The sequence below is a fragment of the Labrus bergylta genome, chromosome 5 (assembly GCF_963930695.1).
Source record: "Labrus bergylta chromosome 5, fLabBer1.1, whole genome shotgun sequence".
In the NCBI taxonomy this organism is placed as follows: domain Eukaryota; kingdom Metazoa; phylum Chordata; class Actinopteri; order Labriformes; family Labridae; genus Labrus; species Labrus bergylta.
The window spans coordinates 21,708,684-21,722,792 of NC_089199.1; the positions used below are offsets into that span (position 1 = coordinate 21,708,684).

General features: G+C 38.9%; 2 protein-coding genes across 2 annotated transcripts in view; both read left to right on the plus strand.

Annotated features, from left to right (window-relative positions):
- The first annotated feature begins 4,018 nt into the window (after positions 1–4,018).
- LOC136179262 (piggyBac transposable element-derived protein 3-like) lies at positions 4,019–5,012 on the plus strand. The gene has a single exon (XM_065955234.1). It carries the CDS (start codon positions 4,019–4,021, stop codon positions 4,949–4,951), a length of 933 nt encoding a protein of 310 aa, XP_065811306.1. The 3' UTR covers positions 4,952–5,012.
- A 1,798-nt stretch (positions 5,013–6,810) lies between these two features.
- LOC109981714 (CD9 antigen) overlaps positions 6,811–14,109 on the plus strand; it is a 15,844-nt gene continuing 8,545 nt past the window's right edge. The window contains exons 1-2 of the mRNA XM_020630627.3: positions 6,811–7,028; positions 10,383–10,485. Of these exons, the coding sequence (XP_020486283.1) occupies positions 6,960–7,028; positions 10,383–10,485 (172 nt within the window). The 5' untranslated portion in view covers positions 6,811–6,959. The remainder of the gene's footprint in view (positions 7,029–10,382; positions 10,486–14,109) is intronic.

The following is a 14,109-nucleotide window of genomic DNA, read 5'->3' on the forward strand; positions in this document are numbered from 1 at the left end:
AACACAGGAGACGTCGCAACACTGCCTCTAAATAAAAGACAACACTGCCCTCCAGTGGTCAGAGGATGAAACATGTGCATTGTGTAAACAAATATGCCACTGGAGTAGAGGTTAACATAATAAAATATATAAACATTTTCTAGTCTAGAATTATAAAGACATAAACTCAGTTACACACACACAGAGCTTACAGATATAAAATGTCTTTTAAACATATTTTATGGTTTTCTGAGAAAAATTAAATTCTAAATATGTTATAAACGTAAAAAAAGAAGGATGGAAAAAAAACTAATTGATGCAAATTTCAGCTACAGTTTATTCTTGCTGTACATGACACAACCCTCTTGATAAACAAGGTGTTCACTCATGTCTTAAATAAATAATTAAAATAATAAGTTAACAATAAGGAAAAGAGGAAAAATGTTATATAGAAAAAAAAATTATATAGAAAAATCACAACAATACATTTTTGACCAGTTACAGCTATTAAGGAAATAAATAGACATTATTAATCAATTTAGCGTTATTCTTTGAAATTATTTTACACGTTAATATATCATAAAAAAAGTTTGATCTGTACCTTAAGCTTTGATGAAAAATATAGAAAGACATGATTATAGTACATGCGAACAAAAGAAACAACAAAGTGATATTTATTATATGATAACAACTATTTTTTTTAATGATATGGTTTATAGTGTTATATATTAAGCAGAATGAATCCAGAAAACTCTTTAACATCCTTTATGAAACTAGTGTAAACAAAGCACTGGACAGACTGTGTTTGCACTTCCCAGTCTGTCCATAAGATAGAGACATTTAGACGACTGATGATTCGGTCACGTTTACGTCATCACGTAAAGTTTACAGTCAGTGTTAGTGACACAAACACAAATATATGATACAGTATGCATACTTTTAATGGTGAATAATCACTGTACAGACACTGAAAGGAGTTTCAATCAACTAGTTACTGGTCTTGGGTTTTATGACTGTTGCACTGATTTTAAAACAAACTTTCTTCTATGTTTAAAGGGGGCTTTGCTAATGATTTATGATTGATTGATTGATTGATTGATTGATTGATTGATTGAGTGAGTGAGTGAGTGAGTGAGTGAGTGAGTGAGTGAGTGAGTGATTGATTGATTGATTGATTGATTGACATGGCCTGCACTCACAAGATAGTTATATTCAAAAAGATATTTTGGTATCACCACAATGTCTCTTTGTCTCTCACGACTTATATCGGATAGATCTCAAGAATGAGTCACAGTTGCACCATATGGAGATCAGGAAACATTATTGCACCAGATTTACATATCAAGCAGAAAGAGGAAGATGAGTTAGGTGAGGAGAGGAGAGGGGAACTGCAGAGGGAGAATGAGATTTTGACTTCATTATTAACTCTGAGTATATGGTTTCAGTCTGGAATTATTTACTGCTATGAATTTAAATCAAATCTAGCTATCTATCTATCTATAATGAATCCCTTTATCATTTTACTGAGTCGGAGTTGTCATGGGATAAATAATGTAGGTGGCCAGCAGTGCGATGTGTCCCATGATCCTAATAGAGACTCTGGCACACTAACAGGGGGGTCGCTGTTTCTCCTCCCACATCAGAGCAGCAAACAAAGGCGGCACAAACATGACAAGCAGACTGTCAGAGGGAGTGAACCCGTGTTGACCCTCTCCAGCCTACAGAGGAGACGCAGAGGAGCTTTGCTGTCAATCCAAATGTGGTCATACAACATGTCAGATTCAGTGTGCCAACCAATACCACACTGTTATGCTGGCAAGCATGCTCCACTTATATATATACATAGTTATTTAGCAAATTATGCCACAAAAATGATGTAGGGAAGTTGAATTTAAAGCTGAGCACATTGCTGTTTCTGACAGTTTATGTGATTTGAATATATATCTTAAACATAATTCATGTCTTATGTGCACCATCAAGATCCCTCTTGGTGCTTAGAGGTAATTGCTAACATCGGCATGCTAACCAGGTCACAACACAGACTGCTTAAAAGAAGTGGAAGTTCCCCGTTTGTGGAGAATTAGGACCGTAGCTGTCTTGAAATTGTGGAACCAGAAGTGACCGAATTTAGATGACGTAGTTAATAGAAAAGTGGTAAAGTACTGTAAATCAGATTAGCTAAATTGACAGCGAACAACAAGCGGTAGCCTCCCCTGTCATTGGAAGCAGTCATGTCCTTAATCTACAATATGCTGGATTTAGACTTTAAACAGATCACTTAAAAAAATGTGTAATTCACCCTTTTCACAGTTATCATAAAAACATAAATTGGCTATAATTGGTTAAACTTTCTTTGAAACAGATATGGATATTTCTTTAAATGAATGAACTATAGAGGGACCAAAACAGTAGATATACAACATGGACATAGTCTCAGTGAGGTCACCCATTGGTTTTCTGAAGCCTGGCTTCCACATTGGCTAACTTTTCAACACCGACTTGACGAAAGCTGTTTTGAACCATGAGTAAATGTATACAGTTACTATATGGGGAGTTAAGTAGATTGACTCTTTAGGGGAACAAGTCTCAAGCGGCCATCTAAAAGAAATAGTTACTAGAAATAGGTTTCTAGCTAGCCTACAAAAAAGGTTTAAAGAATGATTTTGGGGCTCCGAAAGACAAAGCAATCTTCTCTCTACAAGGAGTTTCCCAACTGTGTGAAAAGGTTTTGAAACCAAACAGTGGTAGCCTAAGGCCCTGTGTCCACCTAGCATTTTTTTTTCTGAGCACCAGCGTCCTTTTAAGCCAACGCTCAAGAACCCATAAGGACCCACCATGACACAGGTGTGTCCACCCCTTTAAACCTTGTGGGCAGTTCTTCAAAGTGCTTAAATCTTCATTTTTACCCATAAAGTCCCTAAGTAACATCTACTTAACTTCCTGGTGCAGTCATGTGACTTTGCCTTCATTGGTGTACCAGTGACCTCACTTCCAATATGGCTGTGCACCAGGTTAACACATGAGACAAATCCAGCTAATTTTGGAAAGCTTGATTTGTGTGTCAAAGGTATGTTTCAACCCAAAAAATAATGTTTTTGTTAAAATAACATGTTCTTTCATACATTAGACCTGTTTTTAATACATTTTTTTGATAACTTGATATAAAGCAAGAAGAGAGAAGATTGCTGTGACAAATATGTCACATTAGGCTTTTATTCTTAAGTAATCATGGAAAATCCCATGTGACGTATTAGTCACAATCAAAGAAAATGGTAGAAAATTGCTCAATTACTTAAGCCCATTCAATCATTTTTAATCAATATATTCTCTAAAGTTGAAGTCAAAGAATATTCAAACAAATATGAACAAAAAATCTCATGTGAAATTCATTAAACTAATTAATAAAAATGAGTTAAGAAGTTAAGAAACTTTTAATGAAAAAGTTTGTATGTCATTCCCAAAAATGTAAGTCAGCATTGAAAGAGACAATTGATTAGTTACACAAACAAGTCAGATGTTTTATCCTATTTTAATCCAACTTCATTATAATTTGTTTGTAGTATGGATAAAAAGAAGCAGCAATACAGTCTTCAGGATGCTCTGAATATCATCACGGGAGATGACAGCGATTTTGAGGGATGTGAAGATAGCGCAGATGAAGATCCTGATGACCCTGATTATACCCCCAACAAAAAAGACATGGAGACTGATGAGTCAAGTTGGTCAGGTGATTCAGACGTTGGCGAATCAAGTGATTTGGATGAACAGCAACCAAGCATGAACCCGAGGCAGCAAACGACAAATGTCCAAAGAAAAGGAAGAGAAGAAAACATTTTCCTGGAGGCAGAAATCTTTTGAAACACCTGACTGCACATTGGAAGGAGAGAATGCCAGGCCACCAGACACTCTCCATACTCCTCAGGAGTATTTCAGAAAGTTCATCCCAGCAGAAATGCTCCAGTTACTGAAGGAACAAACACATTTGTACAGTGTACAAAAATATGAAAGGCACAGCAATGTTAACACTACTGTGAAAGAAATGGAAATACTCATTGGCCTCTATCTGCGCATGGGCCTTTGCCAAATGCCTGGGAATCATGCATACTGGGAAAACCACACAAGATGTTCCATGGTGGCTGACCACATGTCACGTAATCGTTTTCAGACCCTGCTAGCACACCTGCATTTCACTGACAACACTGATTTGTCAAACAGGCAAGCAGGAGATAAGTGTTGGAAGATCCGTCCATGGCTCGATATGTTCCGCAAACAATGCCTGAATGTCACTCCAGAGGAGCACAACTCAGTTGATGAGCAAATGGTCTTATTCAGAGGGTCACACAGTCCAATAAGACAGTATGTGAAGGGCAAGCCCCACCCTTGGGGACTGAAAATTTGGGGCCGCTGCTCTGCCTCAGGAATCCTCTGTGATTTTATAGTTTATCAAGGTGGCACTGGTGAAAAAACCTTACTTGGCGTAGGAGATGATGTTGTGGTCAAGTTGTGTGAAACGCTCCCATCAAACCAAAACTACAAAGTATTTGCAGACAACCTGTTTTCTTCAGTGCCACTGGTGCTCAAGCTTCTTCAGCAAAAGATCTACTTCGTAGGAACACTCCGGAGCAATCGCTTGGCTGGTTGTCAACTTGAAGATGAGAAAAGTCTTGCAAAGAGAGGCAGAGGATCCGTTGATGCCAGGGTGGAGAAGGGGGGAAAGGGGGCCATTGTTAAGTGGTATGATAACAAATCTGTCTTCTTGATCTCATCCTACTGTGCCATTGACCCTCAAGACAAAGCTCGACGCTGGAGCAAATCAGACAAAGCATTTGTGGAGGTCAGCAGGCCACACATTGTGAAAGAGTACAACACATTCATGGGGGGCATAGACCTCCTTGATGCATGCGTCGCAAGAAGCAAGTACCACATGAGATCACGGAGGTGGTACCTCTGTTCTGGCAAACCATCATGTTAGGCCTGGTCAATGCATGGTTGCTTTACCGCCTCGACTGCAAACTACTCGGTGTCAGAAAGCCACTGAAACAAAGGAGCTTCCAAGCAGAGGTTGCCACAAGCCTGATTCTCTTGCATTCACACAGGGGGCGCCCAGCATTTGACAGCTCATCTCCACCACCACTACCACACAAGCGAGCCCGTACTGACGTTCCAGATGATGTTCGCACTGACCACATTGCACACTGGCCTGTGAAATGTGAGAAACTGTTAAGACATGTTGCTGCAAAAGAAGTGTTATTTTTTTCAGCAGTCCTTTGTTTTCTGTACTTAAGTACATGTTTTGGCAGGTTTTCTGTGTGAATCTGTCGTTTATTGTTCAGTTGCTCTCTAATGCACTAAAAAACTGGTTTGAGAAGACCAAAATTGTTGTTTAACCTTTTAGAAAGGTACTGTTTCTGTTTGAATGCAAATAAATGCAAATGTTTGTTAGTAAGCAACCAAAGTTTTTATCTCATTCATTTTCAAATGAAGAAAAATAATCACAGTAAACGCCCAATGTGACAAATTTGTAACTTTTCAGATCTTTGACACAAGGGGGTGCTCTTGAAAAAAAAAGTTTCGAAATGTGTTATTTATGGTCCATTTGGTCTGTTCTGTAACACACATAATTTTTCCTATAAGGGGAAATGGGTGTGGGTTCTTACGGGTTAAAAACCGTTCAATTTATCACAAAGGTGCTGTTGACATCACCAGCACTCGTTTACAAATATTACACATTTCTTGTATTTTTGCCACCTATGGATCGTGTCTTGTACACAAATACTCTTTGCCCGATGTCTGCTGGGGTAAAACATTCTCAAATAAGAAAAGAATACAGTAAAAAGCGATGGAGCATTGTCTGTCATACAGCGGCCGTTGTTAACAGACTGTTGTCATGGAGACAGGGCAGATGTGAAGCGCTTTTCTCCCTGGAAAAACGCTAGGTGGATACGGGACCTAACTCATTTTCTTTAAGGCTTAAAATAATGAGTATATATGCAGACTGTACTTTCTTGTGCTCAGTAAAAATCTCCTGGAGATCATGGTGACGGTCATGTCTCCACTTTCTGCAATCTAGGCTAAAACCCTTGTACAACTTACTTAAACTGTGCCACTGAGCCATCTTATCTCAGGTCACTGTGTTTCAGGTGCACACTGCACACGTTCCCTTATTTCCATAACAAACACTGATGTATCAGTGGACAGCTGCAGGAGCACCATCAGTCCATGAACTTACTTTCAGGAAAGTCATGGTGGTACAAGAGATGACAGTGAATAGTGGTTTAATCTGGCTGAAGTCTTTTGAATGTATTTCTTCAGTACAGGATCCCAAAGACCCTGTGGGCTCCCTGTGGAGGGGTCTGGACATCCTCTGCATACTAAACAGTTTGAATTCATTATATCTGCTCAAAACAAAAAAGAAAAAAGGGACTGCAGACAGATGGCACTTCTGTACACCAGTTTCTCATCACCTACTCACATCGATAGTTATATAATCGAGCACCGTTTCGTTTATAAATGAAACGCGATGGACAAAATGTAAGATATTTACTTGATCTTTTTCTGGGAGATTTATTTCCATTACTTAGCAACAATTTTCCAAACCAGAACCAAAGATGTGATATCAAACACTGAAGTTACACCTGGTGCTTACAGGGGATCTGTTGGAGTCATTCCTCAGGGGTCCCAGATCGTCCCCGGTGTACCGCTGTACCTCAGCGCGCACACACACACACACACACACACACACACACTACACACACACTACACACACACTACACATCGCACTCATACGCACTCGCACTCAATGGGCGGGGCCTAGCAGCGTGCAGGCTGTCTGTTGCAGCTTGTGCGCATGTTTGGATGTAGCGGTGCAGGACAGCATCATTGCATGGTTGATGTCCAGCTGGAAGGCGCGAAGAAAAGGCGAATTAGCAAAATAAATTTAAAGCTTTCTTGTCAGAATTCGTGACGGACCAGGAGGCATCATGAGTAAAGTGCAGGGCGGGATGAAATGCGTGAAATATCTGCTTTTCGTTTTCAACTTCATCTTCTGGGTGAGTCCGCTGCAAAGGCTATAGCCTACTATTTCATATTCCTCAGTATTATTATTTTTATGCAGATCCTCTGTATTATTTGCAACTGGATTTGTTTTATGGAGTAATTTAAACCTCATCAAGCTTTGTTAGCATGAATAAAACCTGATAGTGCTCCGCCTAGTTGCGTTGTTTACATGTGCAGCACACTGCAGGCTCACAGTGTGTCTAAGTATCGTGTTAGATATGGTTTTAATAAGATCGTCTCATTGTGCTACTTGAGTTTTGGAGAGTTAAACCTGCAGACTGTCTCGCTCCACCTGGCTCCTGCAAACTCTCAAGAGACTCTGACATCACAAACCAAACCCCATGTAGCCTACTATGTCGAGGATTTAATCACCAGGATGCCCATTAGCTGACGCAAAACACCAGCGACTGTAAATCATCAATATTTTCATTTAAATCCATTATGGAGCCCTAATAGCTCATTACTGCCCTTAAAGAGTACTCCATCTACTAAATGATGTTAATAATTCATGTGTAAATCAAACTACAGCCTGTAAACCACCCACACATTAACACTCATGTGATTTATAGTGACTGTATAATGCACTGAGGTAGTCTTCATGCACTGTACAACACACACACACACACAGAGAGACACACACAGAGACACACACACACACAGAGACACACACACAATACACTCACAACACACACTGTGAGACCTGTAGCAGGAAAGTCACAACCCAATGATACACCATCTGAACTGTGTGTGTGTGTGTGTGTGTGTGTCTGTGTGTCTGTGTGTGTGTGTTTTAAAAATAGGGTTTATCTGTTTTGGGCACATCATGGATGAGGTTTGTGTTGGTCTTTTCGCAGCTTTAGATCTGCTCAGATTCACCTGTGACTTAGGGCTGGGCGATACGACCTCAAATCAATATCACGATTAATTGAACATTTTACCTCGACTACGATTAATAAACGATTATTCTGTTTTAGTTTTGCCCTCATAGTTCACTGACATGGTCTCTACTGCAAATATGCTCATCTATTAAAGCCGGGATCTGTTTTCTAATGAAAGAGTTCACATCTGATGAAATTATTTACTGAATATTTCAAACTGAAATCAAAGCATCGCTTGAAATGAAAACAACACATTCTAGTTTTAAAGTAGAAATTAAATTCTGTAAAACAGTAAAAAATAAATAACTTGTGTTTCTTGCAAAAAGTTTTTCTGCAGTGTTTACATTTGACTTCTTTTTGTTCTGTGTCGTCTTCCCTAAATACAAAATGTGTCCAAACATTACTTCCATGTCGCGGATTGGACGTGTCGTCAAGTGACTGCCCTGAAAATAATCAAAAATAATCGACATGGGCAAGATTACATCAGTTAGAGGTTCTGAATGTCGGTTTCGATTAATTTCCCAGGCCTACTTTGTGGATTCACTTCATCATCCGACTTTATATCATCTCAACAGTTCATGGAAAACGTTTTTTTGATAAATGTGAGGAACGATGGACGGCATGAAATCCCTTGTAACAGGTTGCAGACTCATGCAGCCTGTTCACCTAAAGAGTAAAAGAAGAACTCTTCCTTTACAGAAGCACAAAGGAGCTGAATGAATATCTGACTGATTTTAACGGCTGGATCTTAATATTTCTGCTATCCTCCTCTTCGTTTCATTATCTCATGACCCTGCAGATCAGACATCCCTTTTTTGGGATTCCAGCTCCTTTTGTTTGAGAACCATAAAAGAGTGAAAGTAATTTATTTCTGCTCCAACTTTGGATGGCACAGTCTGCATATCTTTTGTTTAAATTGCTCCCCTGTGTTAATTCAGCCTTTGTTTGGAGCTGTGGCTCATTTTATAATCTGTCATGGATTAAAAGTGGATTCATTAAAGTGCATGAAAAGGCTGCGACTTATGATAAATACTTTCATAATTTTATGATGTGAAAATTGTTTTCTTTGCAATCTTTGATTTGCAATAATGATAACTACATGTCACAGTTTCCTGGAGCCAAAAGTAGGACGTGTGCATATGGTGAGTTTGGTCTGAAAAAGCATGCAAAAAAAACCCAAAATATTACATTTGCTGTCCATTTGTGGAAAAAACAAAAGCATCAGAACCACACAACAGACTCGCTGAAACTTTGTCATGTTTGTCCATAATAGACTGCTGTAGTTGTCATGAATCGATCCTCATGTTTTACAGCGTAATGATACAGTGCACATGTACTTTGACGGCAGCGTTGGCTCCTCTGTGCTCTCTTGTGTCACCAAAATGACAGCGGCCTCTTTGTTCAGAGTTTTTTTTTTAGGGGAAGGGAAAGCAGTGCCGTTGTGGTCGCAGCCAAAAGAGGCGTAATGACCGAACGCTGTCATTTTGGGGTGCGGAGCCAAACGAGCAGCCAATAACACTGCGAGTTACATCACCCGGCTCTGTGAGGCTGGCACCGCCTGTGGCTGAAATGCACCATGGGAGATGGGCCGCTGATGCTGACGTTTAGATGTGATATTCTGGGTGTTTAACAGTTATTTTTACAGTATCTCAAATGTTCTCAGGAAGGAAATCAATCAACACTAAACAGATGGTTTTATCAGGATTTTTCTCCCACAAATGTTACACAATGTTACAATTTTTAAAGTTATTACTTAATAATGTCCTAGAGTTATGTTATCATCTGAAATATCATTGACGTAAGCATAAAAAACACATTATATATATTTGACATCTCGTGATTCTTCTGTTATTTTTTAAACTTGTGACAAAAATTGCAGCTGAGACCAAATAAAGCCAAGGTCAGAAGGATTCCCTTTCTCAGGGTGACTCCTGCTTTCCATCGACTATCTCCATCGATCAGTTTATTTCTGGTAAAGCTCGCCCTGGGAGCACTGATGTCACTTCAGTGTTGTGACAAACTCCTTAAACGTTAAGATGGATGTCCTTTTTTTTTTTTTTTTTTTTTTTTTTTAACAACTTATGCTAACGTGTGTCTTCTACGGTGAAGAAGTAAGTCTTCTTTTGGCTTCAGTTTGGGATCCAACACTCATTTTTAAGAGTCTGAAACCTGCATTAACATTTCTGGCAGAAGTTCGGTGAGAACTAACAGACGAGAAAACAGACAGCGCGCATCAAGAGACTCTTTACTGTTAGGACAAAGACGAGCATCAGCTGCAGAATCCTAATCAGAAGAACCAGAGGAAAAAGTGAACCATCATGATGGGCCTCAATGTTTAAGAGATTTCAGTGCCAGGGCTCTGAGAACTCATCATCAAAGACATCAGTTAAAACTTCACCATTCTGCTTCTGTATGAAAAAGTGTTTGAGTATGATGTGAATATCAATGGTTTCGTTTCTCCCCACTCAGCTGTCGGGCCTGCTGGTTCTGGCAGTGGGACTGTGGCTCAGGTTCGATCCAGAGACGGTGGAGCTTCTGACAGGTGATGGAGCCCCGGACACCTTTTTCATTGGTACGTCACAGTTTGTACAACCTCCAATCACACTTTTATTCATTTACCTTGTACTTTAATTGAATTTAAATTGCATTTCAATGTATTTACGTGTGATAAACCGCGTGACTGACTTCATTTGTTGAAATAATTTAACTAACTCTAAATATGTAGCTTACTGACTTGATGACTGAATATGTATCTCTGGATCAAAAGTGAAGCTCCTGTGAGGAACTTACAGGTTGTGTGGATTTTGGCGACCCCTCTGAACGAAGCAGGGCGTTTTTTTTTCTTATCCTGAAAATGTGAAAGTAGTGATTGTGCGCCGGATGTTGCATGAATACACTATATGCACTGACTCCAGTCACAGTATATAAACATCACTTCCCCCTCCCATTGGTTTGAGATGAATTCTCCTGAGAATATCCTGCAGCGTTCTCACATCATGTCACTCTGAAAAAAATACTAGGGAGTCTAGCAGGTGAAATCTGAGTAAAAAATGTGGCTGTTTGCATTCACACCTAAAGCTCCTCCTGGAAATATCAGGAGTTATTCAGGAGTTTTCTGCAAGTGTGAAAGCCCTAATATTTTATTCACTTATTTATTTTCATTAATCGCTAGTTTTTCAAAGTGTTCAGAATGTGATAGTGTTGAAGATTGAAAAATGCATGTGATCGAGATGTTGCAAAATCAAACAATGATCGTGTTTAACAATCCTGATGGCAACAATATCAACCAAAATATTCGTGATTAGGATTTTTTTCAAGGAGCCTTAGCTTTGAGAAGTCACACGTTTTAAGCTTAATATTGATTTATAGTTTTAAAATGCGACATAGGCCGGATCTTTGTAACATAGCAATAAGTAAGGTCTTTTACCTGCTTTTTGTAACATAACAATGAGTAAGGTATTTTACCTGCTTTTTGTAAAGTGTCTTGAGATAACACTTGTTATGAGTTGACGCTATACAAATAAAATTGAATTGAATTGAATTGAATTCATTTCCGTTTAAAGCCAAAAATTGGAAAACAGCGTGAAAAAACTTGATTGAACAAGTATCAAATAAGAGACTGTGAGGGATACATGTGTTTTTGCTGCACAATAAGACTAATTTCTATGGTGGCTGACCAGGGAAATCACTTAAACCATTTACATTACATGTCTTTAAATACATAATCAATGCCAATTCAGAAACGTTCAAAAGTCCAAAACAAATGCAATGCTGACAACAGGATGCAACTGAAATAAAAAAAACCTGTATTTACCGCCGACACACTGCAAGGACATACAATGCATACACAGTAAGGAACACTTATGCATGTGTTTTTGAGTTTGCGCTGTTTCTGAATTTGCTGCATGTTTTTTTTTTAATTAGCACTGTGTTTAAGCCGTTACAGCTGTAACCGTACAGCTCTGTGTGTAAAACAACTTAAACTCACAAAAATGAGGAACACAGTGTGGCACCACTTTTCCTGCTTGATGATGGTATCAGTTTTATGGTGCACTCACTGCGATAACCGTTTAACAAACCCTCGTTAGCTTCCCCGGGGGATTCCCAAACAGCAGTTTAACCGGAGCAGCTCTGAGAGGCAGCAGGTGCTACTGAGCAGTAATGAACGCTTAACGCTTCATTTTACTCTGAAAGCATTGTGAGCTTTCATAACTACTTCCTCCGCAAAGTGGCTTTACACATCACTTTCATCCTCAACTATTTATTGGCCCATTTCATATCCTTAAAGTGACGAATAGTGCTACGTGCTGAGAGGAAGTGAGTAGGACATTAGTGAAAGGCACTGTTAATGGAAACACTTTAGTTTATGGGTTGTGGAGAGAAATTATCATGTTCACAAAAATCAATGTTATTTTTTCTTTGACTAGACAATTACTATCGATCTACTATAGGACAGTGGATCGATCAATGCGAGAGCGAGAACCACACGCTTTAAGTGACGAACATGAAACTCTCTTTCCTCTCTGAAGTTCTGGTTCTCTTTTTTTGTTTGAGAAAGGTTTCATATCTGGAAACATTTATTATTGATTTCATGATACAGGAACTCGTGACATATGATCTTAGGCTACGTGTTTTTGGATCATGGTGTCAGGAAGGGGGGGGGGGGGGGGGCACAGGTGTGGACCCAGTGGTGTCTTAAAGTTAGGATAGCCAAGCGAAAGATTGGAGAGGAGAAAAATAAACAAGTAGTATAGAGCCAAAACAAGCTGACTAAACTAAATAATGCACCGAATATAAGACACTAAACCACCACACAGCTGACTCGAACCTAAATTGTTCAGGAGACCCAGAAAACAGCAAAGGCTGCCAGGGAGGCCTTAAAAGTTAATGGAAGAGGAGTAGAAAAAGTTACACTCTGAGAGACTGCCATAGAGAGCAAATACACAGAATGGTGTTTTTTTTGTGTTTAAGACGAGATAAAACACAGGGAGAACCTCTCACTACCTCTGAAGGCGAGATAATGAGTCAGCACAGAGCACTGGAGACCCCGAGAATATATAAACTCCCCACACCTGAGCTGAATCAGAGCCAATCAGTCACTCACACACCTGAGCTGAATCAGAGCCAATCAGTCACTCACACACCTGAGCTGAAGCAGAGCCAATCAGTCACTCACACACCTGAGCTGAAGCTGAATTCATTTTTAATGAAGGATTAAATAAATACATCCATTAGGCAGAGGTGTAAAGAGTACTAATATATTCTACTCAAGTAAAAGTTACTTTAATGAAATTTTACTAAAGTACAAGTAAAAGTACCTGTTTAAAAATGTACTCAAGTAAAAGTAAAAAGTAACTCGTTTAAAATGTACTTTAAGTAAAAGTTACTTAGTGACTTTTTTTTAACAACGCGTCTCTCGTGTGTCGTGAAAAAGGACGAGAGGATATTAATCTCAAAGTTTTTTTTCATTAAAGGCAAAGTTTATCTTTTCAGATAAACATTTTCTTTTCTACCCCTTTGACAAAAACAAAATATAAATAATGGATACATATTCAAGGCTTATGTTCAAGTAATCAGCTGTTTTATGAAGGGAAATGTTTAAACTATTTAAGAAAATACTAAAAGGGTCTTTGTCTCAATCATAAACAGTGTAAAGATTAATATTTTAGTGTTTTTAGTTTTGTTATTCTTAGTCTCAAATGCAGCCTCAAAGGCTGATGTAGCTGCAACTAAACCTGAGATGAAAGATAATCCATTTATTGTTCTAAAATGAGCCTTTATGATCTTAAATATTAAATGTCTTAGTCACTGTTTGTTTACCTATTAGCTACTGAAGCGTCTGACTGAGTCTGTTTGGTTTGAAGTATTTATTTTCACACATCTGAGATGTTTTAAGTTGCAGCAGCTTATAACACCCAACTTCCTCATACGTCTGCTTCAAAATAAAAGCACATCACAGAGATGTCAATAAGGGACTTTTATTGTGAAAAACTTTCCAGAAACTAAATGTGTTTATATCTCGGAGCTGCAGTGGCGATTGTAGTCAAGAACGCTGCAGTGAGAAAAGCATCCTCAGCCACTTCTTCGCCCGAGAGTAAGAACCACAGCCAATTTCTTTGAATCATCTTGGACTCAAGACAACCAGACATCAGTTTATAAACACCTTCAGCAGATAAACCCACAGTAGAGAGGAACT

Bases quoted from the DNA above. Each gene is read 5' to 3' on its own strand.
- LOC136179262 (XM_065955234.1), top strand. From the start codon at position 4,019: ATGGAAATACTCATTGGCCTCTATCTGCGCATGGGCCTTTGCCAAATG.